Source organism: Heterocephalus glaber, unplaced genomic scaffold, assembly GCF_053883595.1.
Source record: "Heterocephalus glaber isolate CG9 unplaced genomic scaffold, H.glaber_assembly_v1.0 deba00000122, whole genome shotgun sequence".
Lineage (NCBI taxonomy): Eukaryota > Metazoa > Chordata > Mammalia > Rodentia > Bathyergidae > Heterocephalus > Heterocephalus glaber.
Window position 1 is genome coordinate 30126882 of NW_028258138.1, and position 20730 is coordinate 30147611.

Sequence of the window (20730 nt, forward strand, 5' to 3'; positions counted from 1 at the left end):
ATAACATTTGATTAAAACAATTACATAGACAGTCATGAATTGGTAGGTAGGGTTGAATTATTGAGATCTAAAATTTATATATATAAACATATATCAAAGAATAATTTGACAACAAGTATTACAATGACATGATGAATGTATAATATATGTTAGTGTCTGAAAGAGATATAATTGTGAAATTCAGAGGAGAAATACTTGCAAAGTATTTTAAGAATATGTTGTACTCTACCATAGTAAAGTCAGTTACTGGGGAAATCTGGTTTAGATATTGCATATTACTAACTCATTTGAGCTTTATTTCAAAAAGACATACTAAGAGGTGGGGAGGTGGTACAAGGGTACAGTGAACTCTGCCAAATAACTAAATATTAGTAAGTTGCTTCTGATGTGATTCATTTTATAGATCCATGGGTCAGCACCATGAAAAGAGCTCAGTGTAGAAATTCTGTGCTTATGATTCATTTTCATTATCAGTACTAAAGGTATTTAGCTCATCTCAAATGAGTAGGCAATTGGGGCCTTTGTAAGAAATAGCTATTGGGGTATACTGTTTCCTTAAAATTCATACAGCAAATGGTACTTGTTAAAAATATGTTTGATGACAATATGTGTTGGTTAGCTTTCTGTCACTGTGAGAAAATAATTGAAATAACCTCCTTAAAGGAAGATACATTTATTTTTGGCTCAGGATTTCAGAGATTTCAGTCCATTGTTGTTTGGCCCTATTATTGTGGGCCTAGGATGGATTATGGCAAGACTATTTCTGCACTTGGTGGATCAAATCACTTCATGATGGCCAGGGAGCAGAGAGAGGAAAGGTCAAGGCAGAAAATATACCTTTCAAATGCATTTCCAGTGAGCCACCTCTTCAAATAAGCTCTACCTTCTAAAGTTTCCACCACTCCCAAACAACACCACAAGCAGAGGACCAGGTCTTCAGCACATGAGCTTTGAGATGACATTTAAGGTCCAATCCATAACACAACCATAAACATTATAACCATTAACTTCCTTTTCTAACAATTTTTTCTAAATATATGCACAACAAATAACAGAAAAAAAATCCCATAAATCAGGCCTCTTTAAGTGATTACATAAAAAGAAAGAAAATACTTTTATCTTTGTTATGAGCTTAATTTATAGTAAGATGGCAGTTATTTAAGAAATAATAAACGTCTAATGTAGGCTTATAAAATACTATATTTCAAGAATCATTTTAAAAATAACCAGGGGCTGGGGATTTAGCTCAGTAGTTTCTCCGCCTGCTGCGAATGTGCAACGACCCAAGTTTGATCCCTGGTACCCCCCAAAAAAATAAAAAATAAAAAATAACCAGACTCATTCACCAAACATTTCAATGTGTCAGTGTTTCAGCAAATAAAAAGATGAATCTGATCTCAAGGATTATACTAAAGCATGCAAAATAGTTATAATATTATGGAATGAGGCAAACTGTAAAAGAAATGATACACGAATTACTTTAGAGTTTCATAAAAATAAAAATAAAAGATAATTTTATTCCCATAAACTCTAGAGATCAGTCTGAAACAGAGAATAGATTTCCGTAAGTGGAGCTGTAAGAACTGTTTCAAGAGAAGGAAGCAAGGTGAAAAAGCTTTGGAAAGTAGAGGCCAACAAATCATAGTTGTTTGCTGGGGGCATAGAGGAATGCTACATAAAACCAAAAAGGTTGGGTGAGGCTCTATCATGAAAGCTTACAATTCCAAGTGAAGTGTTTATGCCGAACAGTTGACATGGGGAATTACTGAAGCACATTGAATACAAAGGCATCTTTGTGTACATTTAAAAATTTGTTTCTTACATTTCTATGAAGGATAGCTTGGAATAGAGGGAGTTTGTAGGTAGGTATGCCTGGGAGGTGTACCTGTTTAAAAGGTAGTTACATTTCACATATTTTCTTTGAATATACAAACACAGAGAACAATACAGAAAGGAAATGTAAACATTTTTTGTTCAATTGGAAATTGACTGAATGTTGGCCTCATGGGAAAAGCAACATTAAAATAGCACCGAAGTTTATAATTTAGGTGCCTGTGTGAAAGTATTGTGCTTACAGAGAAGTCAAAAAATGTTTTGCTTCGTGATTTTTAACCATATAATTGTAACATATCACCCTCTCTAGGATAGAATTGATTGTGATATCCAAAAAATACTTTGTCCCTGGGTTGAAAAGGGAAAAACATGACCAAACTAACTATGATTTGCTATGTGTGATAAGATGATTTTAAATTTTAGGTGTTAAAATATGAAAATTATGCACCTCAAAATTTGTTCACTATTAAGTAATATTTACAAGTTCTTTACATCTAAGGAACTCACTTAATCTTCAGTTACCCCATGAAACAGGTGCTTTTATTTATTTATTAATTTTTTTGCTTAAATTCTTTTATTGGTACATTTTAGGTATACAATACGTTTACATTTATCATTGGGTGCTTGTACCTGTACATGATGTATCTTGGTTCTTATTTTTTCCTCCATTACCTGTGGGCCTTCACTCCTCCACCCTTCCCTATTTACATACTTCATTTCCATTTTTTTCTTTTCTCATATTTTTTCATTTCCATTCTTTTCTATCCCCATCTCCTCCCACCACCCCTACCCCTTTGGACCTTTTCCTATTTCAAAGTAAGGTGCTTTTATCATCTCTGTTTTTACAAAAGAAGACTCGGAGAGGGTTGGGAAGAAACACTCTAGCTCCAAAGCTCAGTGTCTTAACTGCTATGTGCAATAATTCACATCTAATGGAACCACTTTCTTAAAAATGATAACAAAAACCCATAATTTTTGAGGGCTCACTGTTTTTCTTGCCAGACACTTACATAATTTAAAATTGATGTACTCAGTAGCCTTGAAGTATGACCGTTCTTTTTAGCAGAGGAAGAAAGTAAAGCTTAGAGATGATGAAGATTATGTTCAAGGTCCTAGGACCGAAGAGTGACAAAGCTAAATCCCAGGTTTCTCTGATATTAAAACCTTGTGCATGCTTTCTATTTTGGATTTGGAACACTCCTTATTCCACGTTTTACTCAACAGCTGCTTTTATTGTATCTCCATATTACTAAAATATAGTGCTGAGATGATTGTGATTGTTTCACAATCTTTCCAACTAACTTTGTTGTGTTTATCTTTGATCCCAAATATTCATCCCTATGTCTGTCAGGTGGTGCTCACTAGTTATACAATTGAGTAAAGTGTTTTTTCAGTTGGGAGCAATTTTGGTTCTCCCATGCCCCTGGGGACACTTCGCATTGTCTAAAGATGCTTTTTGTTGGGCGCTCCAACATCTTGTGAGTAGAGGCTCTGAATGTTGCCAAATACTCAACTATACACACAATGGCTCTCATACGAAAAAATAACCTGACCTAAAATCCTAATAGTGCTGAGGAAAAGATTAAACAGAGTATTGCTCAATTAAATGTTATTTTATATGATTTTCATTTTTTTAATCATGAGGCAAAATAATAGAATATAATTCAATAGAACATATTTCAAAGATACCACCCTTTCTTTATTTCTTTAGATATTAAAGTTCTACCAAGTGAGATGTACAAATTGTAGCATGACTGGATTTGGCAAAATATGTCACCTTTAAACACGAAAAGAAAGCCCTTTGATTAACTAATTATGAGATGAATGCATAATGTTGCATGTTTTATAGAAAATATATGTCAGGGAGTTTTTCTTTATATTTCTTGCTCTTGAAATAGTTGATGAATTGATGAAACTAGTGAACTTTAAACCTTCATAAATGTCTTAACCTTCATTTTCAAGTAGATGTACCCATCCACAAGTTATGTGCCATTTTTAGTGTTCAGAATTGCCCCTATGAAGATGTGTTAAAATTCTAAATTATTCCAAAATCACATTTCATGTGGAAGTTTCAGTTGGCAAAAGAGGAAAGAGCCTTTTCAGTCTGCCAGTATGTAGCCCAGACTAAACATTCCTCTGACAGATGGAGAACTTCTTAGAGTTTGTCCAGCAACAATAGGCCATTTACATGTTCAAAAATCCAATATACTCCAAACATTTATGCCCTTATTGAACAGGTTTGTTCCTGTCTCAATGAGTGCAAGAATGGGGTTTGGCTTTCAAAAACCTTCTGGCCTGAACTCTGAGCTCTATGGGTTCCTGTAGACTTAATTCCTAAAGTCCTTTTCTAAAAGGACTTACAGCTGAAGTTAATTACTATCCAAACACATGACTGTGAGATAGATCCACTTTTCCCAATCTGATAATGAAATTTCTAATCTTATTATGTAATCAAATTATCATGAAAGAATGTAAGCCAATAAGATAATTGTTCCTAAATGGAAGGATAATTGAACCTACTTCCCTCACTTCATTTGTTCCAACTTGCTGTCCTTAATTGTGATATATTTGCATTTTTTACCATAAAATTTTCAATACCCCTATATAGTGGTTACTATTAATCATCTTATTAATTATATTAAAGAGGCAAAGATTCTAGATTTGATTCAAGTATTGGATTCAAATTCTTTCCTTCAAATGCCGGATGATGCAAAATTCAATACAATCATATTTTTTTGTTTTACTTTGTTATTTTATTTGATTTTCATTAGAAAACAGCTATTTCATTCCAAAACAAATTTTTGTTAAGTAGCTGATCTGTGTCAGACAGTGAGATTATCTGGAATGTCAGGGATGGTGACACCTCTTAAACTTCCACTGTAATATATCACCCTAAAGACAGAGAACAAACCCTCACGAAAGAGCCAGATATCGTTTAAGGCATGAAAAAAAATTGCAGGAGAAAGTTGGAAAACAAGAAAGTTTTACAAATTAGGGAAAAGGTAGTTTAGAAATCACAGGAAAAATTTTGTGGAAGTAGTCACGAACATTTTGAGAATGATTATATCAGAGGAGATAAAGTACATGGCAAAAAAAGAGAAAAATAGCACAAAATGACAGAAGAGGGAAACTTGAATAGTGACTGAGTACAGTGAGCTGTGAATTTTACTCTTGGCCATAAATTTGCCAAGAGAATTACTCTATGAAGAGAGTAATTCTGGGTTGACCAAATGAGTGAAAGATGGGAGAGATGGGGTAGTCAGAATTCAGCCACAGACCACAATGATTAAAATTTTTAGGGAGTGGAGGATGCTTTGGCCTCTCTGAAAGAGCCCACCTGACAGTTGGTTTTCGTCCAGCTCCAGTGCCCAGGGGTCAGTACCCAGAATCCCTGACTCAGGTCTAAGGCCTTGTCTTTGGGGCCTAGAGATTCTGTGAGATGAATCAAAATACTAAATCCTCAGTTTGTTAAGACAAGTATTGTTATCCTAATATGGACATTTTTTGCTGTTTTTTCCTTTTCATACATGTTTGTAGTTTATGATGTTTACACTCATCTTAGAGAATATGGACATTTGTAAATGTCTTTTACTATTTGTTTTCACATAGTTTTTTAGTTTGAAACTCCCTTGCTTCAGTCAGCTGTGCTGAGGGGAAGCTGGTATCTCAGTCTCATCCTGTCTGTGAGAAATAAATACCAAGATTCCCAGTGAGGGTGGCCTGAAGCCATGGAAGATGCCAAATTCTGTACATAGCCTGTTTTCTCCTATGAATAGACATGAGAAAGTTTAATTTATATGTTAAGATTAGTAAGAGATTAACAATAATAAGAATAAAGTGTACTGTAATAATATATGATAAAGCAGTGTGAATTTAGTCTCTCAGAAGATTGAAGACAAATATTAATATTTTTATTTATTAAGTTTATTGGTACATTTTAGGTATTCAATATGATGACATTCATCATTGGGAATTTGTACCTTTACATGATGTATCTTGGTTCTTATTTTTTCCCCATTCCCCTGCCCTCCCTTCAACCTCTCCACTCCCTCCCTATTTACAAAGACTTTGTTTCTGTTTTTTCCCTTTCTCATATTTAGTCCTTTCCCTTCTTTCCTTTCCTCTACTTCTCCCACTTCTCCTTCCCCTGTGGACCTTTTCTTCCTATTTTAAATTATTTATTATACATTTTGATCCTTATTTACACTTTCAGTTTCTCACACCAAAGAAGCTATTTGGTATTTACACGTGTCCTATTTATTTCATTTAAGAGTGTGGCCTCAATGTGGATCCACTTAGCTATAAATGTCTCTAGCCTCTCTGACTAGATGTCTCTAGTCTGAGTAGTACTCCATTTTAAAAAAGCTCACATCTTCTTTATCCAGTCTAAATATTAATATTTTTGACCAATGCTAACCATTAGTAAAATTTCAGAAAGTGGAACGAAGCATAAGGGGAAAATGACTATATAGGGGTTTTGCCTCTGTGGGTCAAGCTCACAGGGAGGCTGTCACCTAAGATTGGCAAGTGGAGTTGTGAAGGGTAGCATTTATGGAAAGCCAAGAGAAGCTAAAATACTGTTTGGTTAGTTAAGACAGAGTAAGAACACCGTTATGTTTCAAGTTTTGTCAGGTTTTCTGTAGAGTTTCCAGGGTCAAACAAGTTCACTTCAGAGACAAACTTGCCTCTTGTTATTTCTCTACAAGTCTACACTCTCAGGACTTTTGCTTAATTTTTCTTTTCCAATGAATGTTATGGCAGTTTTTTAATTTAAGGATATCTCTCCTTCATACTTCTGTTATGTACTTTGCCCAAAATTACTTGTGCCCTGATTCCTGAATGAAGAATAAGTAAAGATTCACTCCAACAAAACTGTAAGCATTAGCCTGTGTTATAATTGTAGGCAAGAAAAGGAATGTGACTTAGTTTTTGGCCAGAAAACTATAGATTTATTATGCTCATTTTGAGGTCCCTGGCTTCAAATGTGATTCAAGAGTTGGTCTTTAGGACACATTTTAATTATTAAAGATGAAGAACATAGCATATGGGATTTAGATGATTAGTAGTGTTAACATGAGTTGTATTTTCTTTTGTTTGCTTTGTATTTTTTATTTGTTCATGTTTGCCATGTGTAAACAATATTTACATTCCTCGTGTGGACTTGGTATGTGTGTATAAAACAATTCATTCCTTTTCTCAGCTCCTTTCCCTTCCTGCTGCCCTCCTCCCTCCATCTCTTGGTCCTCGTCTCGTTTGAGAAAGATCTCCCTACTTTGCATTGTCTTATTTTTGCTCTTTATTCATTATTTGGATTTTTCATATAAGACAAACCATGCAATATTTAAGCTTGTGTACCTTGTCTTATTTCACTAAACATTATGGTCTCGAGTTGCATCTGTTTTTCTACAAATGATTCAAGTTTACCTTCCTTTATGACAGAATAGCAGTCCATTGTGAGTAAATACCGCATTTTCTTTATCCATTCATCTGTTGATGGACATATAGGCTGCTTCCATGATTTAGCCATTGTGAATTATGTCACTATAACTAATAAAAATGTCAAGTGCTGTGTATGGAAGAGCTTTGTTAGAAACATTGTTATCAACCAGAATGTTTCAGGAAAATTAAGCAATTTTTCCTATGTTTGGCTGTCAAAAGTAAAAGAGGCATGAATTTAACTTTCTCCAGGAACATTTATGTCTTATAGATAAGTATCTTGACAAAAATTGTGTGTTGTTAAGATACCCTTTTTTAACAATTACTAAATACTGTGACTAAGTTCCAAATGGCTGTATCTCTTCTCCCTAACACAGCACAGTAACATATAGTGGATGCTTGTGTCTCTGTAACCAATAAATGATTCCACAACATTAATAAATAATTGTATCCTACAAATCTTTGTATTGAAAATAGAGAAATAAACCATGTGACATTTTTATATAAGCTTCATGGTGAAATTTTCATTAAACTAAGGAATTTTGGATGGCCTATCATTACATACTTTGATTTTCTGAAACAGTCTAAAAGGGTATATAATGATCTTCAACTGTTACAATCCAGCAGAAGTATTTTGAAAATTAAAAACAAACCTTTCAAGTCTCCTTAAATGTAAAGAAACGTTTACCTGCATAGATAATTAAATATTTCCTGGTTCAATCCATAGTTTTTACTATTGGCCAACTTAATACTTAATAAAGCAACTGCATAATAAAATTTAAGTGCTAATTCAAAACATTTGTCCTAGTATTGGAGCCAGAAATGTTCTAATAAGAAGTAGTAAGTGATTTGAAAACTAAAAATGTTAAGAGAATAAATTTCAATCCATGAAAAACAAAGGTGTTTTGAGATGAGAATTACCATTCAGGAAGTTTTATAGAGTCCTCACATAATTCAAGCAAGGGGAAGGTACAGGAGCTTGAACTGAGCATGGAACTATTCCAGTTTGTAATAGAAGGCATCTTACATTCCTTCATTCTTTTCACCTTCCCAATTCCATACCCATTGTGAGAGGTTTCAGAGTCCCTAATTACCTGAATGGTATTCACTGAAACCAGAAAGTCATGAAAAATTTCTATCCTTACAGGCTTAACATACATTGAGATTTGCAAACTATGAGTAATGGATGAAATGGGGTTATGTTATAAAATTTTGCCGCTTTTGAAGTCTTGGTTGATACTTCAGTTGTAAATTTGAATTTATAGAAATTCTTCCCACTACATATGAGAGTAAGTTTATTTATAAAGAAGGAACATTTTCTTTTTTTACTTAAAGTAGTAAATTATTTTAGTATTCAGCACTTTGTTTTCTAAAACAATAATATTTCTCCTTGTTTTTAGGATTATTCATCAAATACAAGATCACACACAAACAGAACATTGCATACAAACTGTTGTTTTAAGTATTAAAATAAACTTACTTTGTTTTGTTTATTATTTAGCTGAACAGATGGTAATGGTTTTGACACAATTTGATTTCCTTTTCCTTTTTTTCCTGAGGAAAAAACTCACAGAAAAACAGTGCTGCTTTTCCCACTTTGTCACAGCTGGTTACCAGTCAATCTCAATTCATGGTACAGTGATGATAGCACATGTTGTCCAGGGGCCAAATCTGATTGGGTTGCATTTTTCAGGAGTGTTTCATATCAGAAAAAATAAGGTGTCTCTACAGTGGGGACTGTCAGCACATGATTGTACAACTGTCATTAATCAAACCTGGCAACAATGACTGCATTTATGTAAGTCCCTGACTGGTAGATTTCACAATGAAAATCACCCCACTTCTAGTACAATTGCCTCAACAGAAATGTGTTTTCATTGGTTTTTTTTACTTTTCTGGTTTTTAATTAAAGCCAGCAATAATATTTGACAAATAATTACTTATCAAATGTGTAACTTTACAAAGCAAATTATTGTCTCAAGGAAAACATGACCCATTAGAGAAAGCAGAGACTGGAAGTAGAGACTTACATGAATTTCCCCCCAGCTATAACTGGCTCCATGTGTAGTTTAGGAAAAGAATTTTGTCATGTTTTGCTTCAGAATGCCTAAATGTGAAATTAGCAATACTTAATTTCTAGGCTTTGAGGTTATTTGGGCATAATTTCTTTAAAACCAGTCCTCATATTCCTTGAGCTTTTGCAGATAGGAGCAAATCCCCTCACAGTATGGATCTGTTATGTCTCTGACCTGAAACTGTGAATGTTGATATAGGTACCACGATGTATGCAAGTCTGGAGTTTACTGCATTATCCAAGTTCAGACTTGAGGTTGGGACAGTGGTTTGATAATGTTGGAGGGGACAGTAGTATCTCCAGCTATAAGGTCTACGACTGTATTAAACTTCTGTAGGTAGAGTGTATGATAACATAGATATAGATTTTATACTTTGGAGTAAGAGAGACCTTGCTTTGAAAAATACAAATCTGTATCTAAAAAAATGTCAAAATCTTAAATAATATCATTACTTCATCATCTAAAAATTTGGACAAAAGAAACAGATAAAAATAAACTTATATAAATGATAATACAAAGAATAAAGAAATTAAAGTAATTTTTATTAAAAATTAACTGGATGGGTGGACAGAGAGTTATTTTACATTATAAAGGGTGTTTTTTAAACAAATGATACTTGGGCTGTTCTGATAGTCAAAAAGGATGAACAATGGAAAATACAAAGGAAAAACATTCTATAAATCTCAGAGGGTAGTGTAAAGACACTGTGGCAACTGACTGGTGTTGAGCAAGGAAAAGAAGCACCACGATTATATGAATATGTAATTGGACTAGTAGACAAGGACCAGTTTATCTAAAGCCTTGAAGACCGTAAAGAAATACCAGTCATTTTTTTTTTTTTTTTGGGTACTGGGGATCGAACTCGGGTCCTTGTGCTAGCACAGCAGGCGGTGAAACCACTGAGATAAATCCCCGGCCTCCCCATAGTCATTAGACTGTTTCAAACAGTGGCATGACATCATCAAATTTATATTTGATTTATATTTATAAATTTATATGTATCAGTCAATGAATTTGAGTTGATGCTCATAATTCACCTTAAAACACTTAGATTATTTAACTACTATTATAATCTATGAGTTGTTACTAGGAATAACTGACCCAAAGATGAGATAATTCATAGGAAACCAATACTGTTCTATTTGGCACTAAGAATAGTAGGGTTAGTAGAAATGTTTGGAGGAAAGATCTTGTGACATCATATATAGAAGATCTAATAGAGATGTTCAAAATGGAATAAGTTACTAGTTTTAAGAATGGGGTGGAGGCAGAAGGGAAAGGAAAAAATATGAGAAAAGGAAAAAATGGAAACAAAGTCTTTGTAAATATGGAGGGGTAGAGGGGTTGAAGGGATTGCAGGGGAATGGGGAAAAAATAAGAGCCAAGATACATCACGTACAGGTACAAGTTCCCAATGATAAATATAAATGTATTGTATACCTAAAATGTACCAATAAAATAATTTAAGGTGAAAAAAGAAAAAAAAGAACCGGCTGGATAACTTGTTAGCTGCATGTTGCAGATAGTATCCAAGAGTTGATGGATAGGTACAGAAGGTGAATTTTTAGTTTCTTTTACCATAGAGAGTCAATCACTTTATACATATTCAAAGTACGTTGATACAAATTCCTTATACTGATAATTCCTGCAATCATTCCTCAGGGAAATATTCTGTTAGAAATGATAATTTAAGATTCTGAGCATTCCAATGTCTGAGTCTTCAAAGTTTGTTATTTTGCTTTTTTGTTATAACACCCCTTTGTAAAAGGACTGGTTCATTGTAGCAGTTGTTTATAGTTGGGGAAGGTCACAACATGTGAGCACATCAAGTCCTGCAGTTTGGAAAATGCATGTTAGTTGCAGAAAGATTCAGTGGGAACTAATCTGCCTTTGTCCCATGGAGGCTGAGATCATCCTTTCACCAGAGGATCATTTCATGAGCCTCTAAATCTTATAAAAGCACATGTCCCTGACTTTTAATGGAATGCCTGGCATATAGAATATTTGCCATAAGTATTACCTCCCTAAAATATTAAATACTAGCAGCTGGGTGCAGGGATACACACTTGTGTTCCCATTACTGATTGAGGCTGAGAGGCAGAAGAATCCAAAGATTGAGTCCCACCATTGCAGCTTAGCAAGGCCCTCTCTCAAAATAAAAAAATCAAAATGTCTAGGGATGAAGCTTATGGTAGAGTGCACCTGGATTTGATCCTCAGTACCAAGAAAAAATCACTATAATCTCAAATTTCAATGATAATCAGGGAAAAATTATAATGAGACAGTGCTGAGTTTCTGTCTTAATTAAGCCTATGAACTATACAAGACACTATGTTATGCAATATCATTGAAAATTATTATCCCAAAACCTCTGTAGCTCCAAAGTGTGCCTAACTTACTGGGAATAGGTTCAGTACCTGTGTGCATGTACTCCCTGGACCTGGAAGTATTTTAACAAGAATCTTTATACAACCAGAATATTGCCTTTAAAGTTTTTTTTGTTTTTTTTTTTTTTTTTTTTACAATCTGCACCTGAAAACTTGTTCTACAGTTACCAAAAGATTAGATTTTCAATTTTCCAGTGAAGAACTGTGTCTTTGAAACTTGGCCTGTTTTATAAGTAGCTAAGATTAAATCAGTTTATTCGTACTGAGCAATATTTAATGTTTAATTTTTCCTATGGAAAAAGCTGCAATCATAGAATGGGACTCACAGTTACTGTATTCCTGATCATTGTATACCTAGTAAACAAAAAATCTTAAAAAATTAAGATAAAATAATATAGTATTCTCATTTCTATCCTTTTTTTTAACCTCTTTTATAAAATTACCAAAAAAATCTCAAGAAGTCAAATCGCAGTTATTTTGGTTTTAATGTTGTGTTTTGTAATTTAAAAATAAATATACATTTTTTTACTCAATCTAGACAGAAATGACTTCCATATACTATTTACTGTCTATGTTGTTGGCTATATAAGAATAATTTCTCTCACAGGAATGAAAAGTTTGTCAGAAGTTATAACAATATACTTGTTGAATGTGAAATATACTTCTATCTAAATTATGTAAAATTGTCTTATATAATCATATAAAAGTTAAACTAAGTCTATAGGTAACAAGTATGCATTGGACTTTTCAAGAAGCTAGAAGAAAAAATATTAAATATTTTTACCATGAAGAAATGATAGATGATTTTGCAAATAAATATATTTAATCTGATTTAAATATTACCCATGTATACATGTATTAAAACATCAAAATATCACATTATTATGTATATTTTTATGCTTTTCTGAATGAGTTTATAAAACTAAAATAAAAATTAGACTAAGTATTGTCCCTAGAAAGATTAGGGTAAAGGGCACACTGAGAGTTATAGTTTGAATTCTGATTTTTCTCTTTAGTAATAAAAGGACATCGTGGGGCTGGGACTTAGTTCAGTGGCATCGCTCCTGCCTCACAAGTGCAAGTTCCTGAGTCCTGAGTTCAATCCCTGGTACCCGAAAAAAAAAAGATATTGGAACAAGTCATTTACAGGACTATCAAATTTCTTATCTACAAAATAACAATTTCCAAATGTTGTTTTGAGGATGCCATGAACAATGTGTGCAATCCCCTATTTTTCAATGATGAGACAACAAGCAAATTTTTTTCTTGATGACTTTAGAAATAATATACAATCTCAGTATCTTTTGTTTACTTGCAATTAGAATTTACATGTGCTTTGATTTTGCTGATCATGAAGCTCATCTTAGTTTTTGAGAAAACTTTGTTGTTGAATAATAAAGAGATTTCATGAAAGTCAAAATAGTAGCAACCAATAGCACCACTGTAGTCAGGAATTCAGGGTTTTTTAGATGGATTGGAAATATTACAGAATCCATTGTTTTCATTCAATATTTATATCTTTCACTATGTATGTTATCCAGAAGATGGACTAATTTTAGGAAATATTATTTTAGTTATACATTATATCACTTCATTATATCTGAAGCATCATCAAAATCACTATTTCCCATATGCTTTTTATGACAAAGTTAATCAGACAATATTACTCTGTAGTTGTACTCTTTTATTCATCTTACCTCAGTACTTGTTCTAAGCTGTAAATATAGCCCAAATGAAAGCCTTAATAGGTAAATATGGGGAATTAAGAACTTTGAACACTTTTACATTTAATTGGGTTTTCTATTAGCAGGAAACAAGGTAACTATCATGATTTCAACCAATATTTCTAGTAGGTATAATAAATAGCTAACAGGAATTGTGCTTTCTCTGTGGAACTTTAAAGCAATTCGTAAGCAATACCTCATTCAAAGTACACACTCATTCTGTTGGGATAGATATTATTATTACCACAATTTTGTTAATGAACAAATTGAGATCCAGAGAATTCGAGGGTCACGTCCAACCTTCCAAGCAGAGAATGAAGCTAGCACCATGATTAAAATCTAACAGTTTTGCTCCTTAGTATGTGCTTGTTAACCACATGATTATGCTAGCGGATAGTAAAAGTTCTGGGTTTGGGGGTGTGGACACAGCACCTAGTGAAGCAGGTAAGAGCTCTGCCTTTATCAAAATAGATGATACAAAATATAAGTGCAGGATCATTAGTGGCCTGTCAATGAGTTTCAAGGAAAATTAATGATATTTTTCTGATACAGTAATAGAAGTCTTCAAATAAGAGTAGTGCATAAATATTTTCTAAGGAATTATAGTAAATAAGAAATTAAAGCAAAATATGCAGACCCAAATGTAGTCACCATAATGAAGGGGTAGAAGAGCAGAAATAGGTTGAGTTGGAATGATTGGTACAGAGCCATTGCTTTTTTTCATTCCAAGGTCTATTAAATAGAAATATTAGCAGTCTGTATCTTAGCGTCTCATGAAGTTTTATTCATTCAGTTAAAGCTAGATATAAAATATATCCAATTATGGTAGTCTTAAATGTAAGCTCAAAATTTGTTTTTCTCTTCAAAACAATAGAATGTCACAGCTAGTTTTGAGCAGACAAAACCAATTTAAATAATATTTTGTTAGCATAGATTCAACTCGTGTGTATGAGAGAAGTAATGTGACCAATAACAAACTATTGCAAAAATGTGTGTTTGAAATAAATCATGAGTGAGAATAAAGAGGAAAGAGCAGACATGAAAAAAATGAAAAACAAAAAGCTTCATTACTTTTCATATGTAGTTGTAATCTGCTACAATCTAATAAGAAAATATTCATATGAAATTGCTCCCCAAAATTCATGTAACAATTTTAGTTTTCGAACCAATCTGTTAGTCTCTAAATTTAGAAAATGAAAGTGAGATTATAAATACATATGAAAGAGCTGATGAGATATACTTCCAAAAATCACATCATCTTGATATTTCAAGAGTTAATGTTAATATTTTTAACAATCATTGCCCTCTCAATTTTAATTATTAGTAGTTATTTCATCAATTTGCTAACAAGACAATGTCTATTAATATATTCAGCTTTCTTATAATTAAGATGTTAAAAAATAAAACATCACATTGAATAAAATGAAACTTAAAACACAATATCTCACTAAGGATCTGAAATGTACACTATTGCCCTTACTAGTAATGAGCTGCAAAAGAAATATCCAAGTGGTAATGTCTTTGATTTAATACAGCAAGAGTTTTATAAATATGTAAAATATAGGTAACTGATAAGCAGCTGGAAATCAGGTATGAAATTAATAATCATTTTGTCAGTAAATATAATCTAAGTATTGTACTTCTATGTTTGATATTGCTTGTGTGTGTGTTGCTTTCAGTAAAATACAGTGTAAAAAGAGGAAGTGAAAGTTAATACTTAACGTTATTGTCTATATGATCAATGCTATTTAATGAAGCCAGTTCATATTCTACACAGGTATGACATCAAAGATGATTACACACTGAGAATTAAGAAGGCCATGAGTACAGATGAAGGTACCTATATGTGTGTTGCTGAGAATCGGGTGGGAAAAATGGAAGCCTCTGCTACCCTCACTGTCCGAGGTAAGAGACTTAAGTTATCAAATATAATTGAACTGAGCCAGGAGATTAATAGTTTAAGTTGGTAAGTGAGTTCACAATCAAAATAACACTGTTGTAGTAAATGCTTACATTTTGTGAATTTCTGTCATTAACTGAAATAAAATTACTGCACTTTCAAATTTAGAGTCCAAGTCATGATCATCAAAGGATTAACTCTTAGTAAACAGTAACTTACATGGATCAAATAGTTTATACTGCTTAAAATTAAATCTTAAAAAACAGAAAAGATGTACACTAGTCTTTTTCCATTGCTTTCAATTACTTACTTCTTATAAATGTAATCAGTTTCAGAGGTACTCAAATGTATTCTCTTCATCAGTTTGTTACTTTATACTTGTAATCTGGCATTCAAAATATCAATCTGAAAAAAGTAAGCATGAAAATAAAGTGAAAATAGTTAACAGAGATGCTCCTACATCCTGATTATCTGATTTAGTGAGTGATTCATGAAGTTCACTAGCCTATAAATAATTGAAACAGTACTGCTCTAATAACTTGCACTTCTTGGGTGTTACACACTTTCTCAGTCTTGCAATAATATTCATTTATAGATTTATTGGAATTGCTTATAAGTGAAAGAAAGCATTACTAAATCCTACAGTGCACTAGAATGAATTAACTGTCTTCCTGGTGGAACATGCTGATCACAGGAGGTAAATTACATAGTTCAGGGAACCAAGTAGTATCATCAAGACAGCAAATATTTACCCTTTCCAAATAGACATTATCATGGCATCGTTTACACTTACAGGACTTTAAGCAGAGATAGACAACCTCAACTCCACACAGTCTTTCCACCTTTGTGCCACTACCCACCGTGCCCCCTCCTCTCATGCTCAGTGATAAGGAGGTTAGCTATTCATCAGATTTTCAGTTACATCTGGTCCTAGTTAGTCATAACTTTTACTCTTGAACAGCTTTTCGCTGAGAAGTTTTTATAAGATTAAGAGAAGTATTTGGAGGTGTTTGGAGTTACAAGAAATGATCAGGGATTTTTTTAAAGATACTCCTCAATTTTGTGAGGAAAAAAATGGCTTTTCTAAGACCTCCAATACAGGCTTCAAATGTACAAATCTCATTCGCCCTGAGATAACTGTTAATAGACAGGCATTCCATTCCATATACCTGGAAAATACTGTGTTACTGTGGTTTTCAATTGTTTCATTCCTAATCCACCTCATCACTTTTTTTTTTTTCCCCTCTAGACAGTCTAGGGTGAATCTCAATACAAAACAAAGATAAATAAAACTGACAAGTTAGTTGCTTTAAAACATTTTAACTCCTTCCTAGACAGCAGATCATTAAGGACTATGATCATATGAACTGAATATACATGATGATTTTTTTCTGTTCAAAATTGAATAACTCCTGTAAAGCAATGAACACTCTTTAGTTTACACACTCTATGTTTGTTTTTAAGTAGGCACCTCTTCGCCAAACAGTTTACCTGACCAAACTATCCCAAACTGTGTGTGTTTCTAAATAATAAAATAAAATATTTTCTAAAAAATAAAATAAACAACCAATTAAGAAATGTTTCATTCAAAAAATACTTGCTGACTAAACAAATGGTGAGAAAGTGTGAGGAGATGTTTGTTTGTAAAAGCAGCAGAGTGTCTTTTATACTCGAATTCTTAGATGTAGGAGACTTGAAGTAACTGTTTCCTTCAAGATCTTTTCCAGTTGTTTTCATGATTTGTTGAAAGTTTCAGGTTTCACATTTTATTTGACAACCATGCTCCTCATACCCAGATGTTTGAAAGAACTCACAAAACTAATAAAAAAGCATTGTTTATTTTTAATAACTTTAAAAAAATCCTCAACTCTTAAATGGTTTCTCCCCTAATCAATAGCCTCTAGATTGATTACAATATTCATTATTTGTGGTATAAAGAAAAATTCTCCATAATGTAATGTAAAGTAGAATAAAATATTATTTTAAAACATTTTCACCTTTAGGAAAGAAAGCAGTTGGGATTTCTCATGGTAAGAGGTTAATAGTGGGAAATTATTTAATTTCTTTTTTCTGTGTTCATTTTTTTAATGCACATAGTGAAATGTTCAGTCTTTTTTGGGGATTGTTTTAATAGAACAGGGTCAACTGACAGAAAGGCAATGTTCTATTTCATCTATTAATGTAAGAACACAGTTCAGTTTAATTTGCTGATTTGCAAACACCCACCTGCTGTTTTTTTTAAGAATAAAATGTTCCTATGTAACAAATTTTAATTGTGATGTTTCTCCTAAAATTGTTTCATGATGTTCACTTTAGCTAATGGAGGAAAACTATAAGGGAGTTTTATAATCAAGATCTGAAACAGAGGAGTTCTATGTCATTTTCCTTTTGATAAACATCATAAAAATAGACTAAAATTAAGCTTAAAATTAAGTAGATTCTCTCTTTGCTGATTTGGTGAACAAAAAATTAGAAAGAAACAAAGTTAGTCAACAACAAAGCTACCATTAATTGCCTAATGAAATAATAGAAATTTTTAAATTGCTTGAAATGCTTTAAGCAATACAAACTCCATATGTGTAAATTTAATTTTCTCCACTTTTGAATTGTTTCACTGGTTTTACATAAATGAAGACCTTCTTGAAAAAAACTTTCTTGTAAGAAGATAAAGTCTTAAGATTTTATTTTAAAGTGAAAGAGCAATTTATTTTATTTATTTCAACATGATTTCTCACCCAAGGTTCTTCTTTTTTTGCCCTTAATGTCATAGACTCAAAACATCTTTTTTGAATTAAGGCAACATGCTTGAAATCCATCCTTATGTGACTATTAAAATAGTACAAATTGCAAGATGTGAGACAAAGTACTTTTTATGTAGGAGATAGAAGAAATAAAGAGAATTCTGGTCACTTAGAATAAGGCATGGCTTTACGATGTTAATCTATTATCTGGTTCTTCGTAATTAGGGGCATTCTGCCACTAAGACAAATGTTTTATTTTGAGACAGGATCTTGCTAAGTTGCGCAGGTGGGACTCCAAATTGTGATCCACCACCTGGGCTTCCCTTAGTGTTAGGGTAATTATTTTTAATCCTGGTTTCCACCCTTGTGCAAAAAATTTAAAAACAAACAAATTAGGTACAAGGCAACTTCCCTTTTTCTCTTGTTATGAAACCCACTATATGATATAGGACCCAATATGATATCCCTAATCCTGAATTTCATACGGCTACTGTAATTGCCTTGCCTTATTCTTTTTTTCTATTTTCTTAATTGTGAATAATACTACTATAAAAGATCACAACTTTCAGATAGAGGCAACTATATTATTTTTTAGAGATTATACAAAACTTACATTAGGAATTGAGTGAATGACTAAGTATAAACATGTTTGCAGTGCTGTATCTTCCTCACTATGACCAAAGACCATCATCAACAGAAAACTAAAGATACATTTTCTGGGAACACATTATGATACACTAACCCTATATCTACTGCAATGTGAGTGAAAGATTGGTCTGTTGAAAAAGTTTATATTTTGAATGTAAGATTTCATAAAAGCTCAAATAATTTTAACTCTATTTCTCCTTCATTTGGATAATGAGGGTAGGTACATGTTTTATAATACTCATCTATTGCTTTTCTATAAAATGATTTACTGTGTGAAATGATTTGGCATTAATCTTTTGAAAGAAAGTATTATTAAGTTCATGAATAACTCTTACAATTTCTATGCATTAATAACAAGGACAGCACTTTACTACTCATTTTAGTGATTGAAAGTTATGGTATAACAAAAAACAGTAATTTTTTAAAGCAGCAGTTTGAAAGCCATTCTCAGTGTGAACAAGAGTCACCTTATCAGTCATTGTATCTTGACCTCTCCAAAAAGAAGGAAAAAAAAGCTTACTAGAAGTTAGGGTGCTACTGAGTTGAAATCTCTAAGGATGTTCCCACCTATTTGTTCTATTTTCATCCACCCTGTCTATGGATGAAAACTGATCTTAACTTATTACTGAAAAGCAACGTCAGGGACTTTTCTGTAGCCCTTGTAATGGTTCTGACTAACCATGCTTAAAATCCAATTGCTATTTAAATCAAACAGTGAGGCCTTCTCTTATTGACATGACATTTACCAGTCTGTGACTTGAATAGTTATATTCAGCAGGTTCTTAACTTTAGGGTAACACAAGACTATTTAACTCCAGGTCTTTGAAATGAAACTTCTATAAGTAATACTCAAAAGACTCTAAAATATCTCTCAAATTACTTATAGTCAGTCCTGAAATTCAAAATAATTATTTTCTTAGAATTGTAAGTTTCAGTTTATCAAACTCAGTACATTCTATTCATGGTTGAATTATGAGACTAGAAATCATTCTATTGTCCATACTTAAATGTGACATTACACATCATGCATTCTGATAATTTTCCTTTCTTTCTTTTTTTAAATTTCTTTTTATGTTCTCACCACACCATTGTAATGTCTACAGCTCGCCCTGTTGGTAAGTAGCCATCCTTCTATCCATTTAGCATGGGTTTTTATAATGCTTCATAATTCATGCATATTAGGATTTAAAACAATATGTATTTATTCACCTATGTAAAAATATTACTTGAGAATCTGTCTGCTATAAAGTTGATTCTGAACTTTCCATTCTTTTGATAAACTATTTTTGTAATGATTTTGCTACATAACAATCAATAGGTAACAATTTTCATGTAAAAGAATATATAAATGATTGATTGTATAAACTGCTAACTCTCTTAAGGAAAAAACATATTTCCCTTTTCTGTTGTATGTATACCATCATAAATTACTAGTTATGACTGCTATTAGTTAAGGTTAAAAAATTTTGAACTGAAATTAAGAAGCTTAATTAATTGCTTTTGTTTTAAAGTGTTTAGACTCCAACTCTTTAGGAGTACTTTTACGTGCTATAGCTGCCACATACTTATTATTGGCATGTCAATTTAAACAAAATTAAGTAGAATGCTTTAAGTTATAATAAATACACTCTTGTCCTTAGTGTGAAAGGGAGGGGAAAGTTTGTTCTTTGTATGAAAAGTTAGTGATTATTTTTTTCACTATATTTCATTCCTTATGTGGCTTTGCAAAATTGAATAGCTTGCACTTATAGAAATTTAAATAGTAATTATTTGTAAACATTGGGATGATGAAATATTTTCAAATTTATTCATGTAACAGACTTTCTGCAGCTTGTTCAAAGTTTAACTCACCAATAGTTATGAATCAAAAGAATCATACCACAGGGATATACGTGCACCCATGTTTATAGTGGATCAGTGTGTAATGTTTAAATAAAATATATCTTGATAATTGTGTTATAAGTAAATGAAGAAATGGATGCAAAA

The 20730-nt window shown here is 32.5% G+C and overlaps 1 protein-coding gene across 14 annotated transcripts in view; it reads left to right on the forward strand.

The window, feature by feature from the left end:
• Robo2 (roundabout guidance receptor 2) overlaps nucleotides 1-20730 on the forward strand; it is a 1655220-nt gene that overhangs the window by 1513039 nt on the left and 121451 nt on the right. For 8 of the 14 annotated variants that reach the window (XM_087208379.1, XM_004842191.4, XM_004842192.4 and 5 more), the window contains 2 exons: nucleotides 15233-15360; nucleotides 19848-19859. In XM_087208379.1, coding sequence (XP_087064505.1) covers nucleotides 15233-15360; nucleotides 19848-19859 — 140 coding nt within the window. The remainder of the gene's footprint in view (nucleotides 1-15232; nucleotides 15361-19847; nucleotides 19860-20730) is intronic. The other 6 variants (XM_087208384.1, XM_004842193.4, XM_087208405.1 and 3 more) reach the window with 1 other exon arrangement.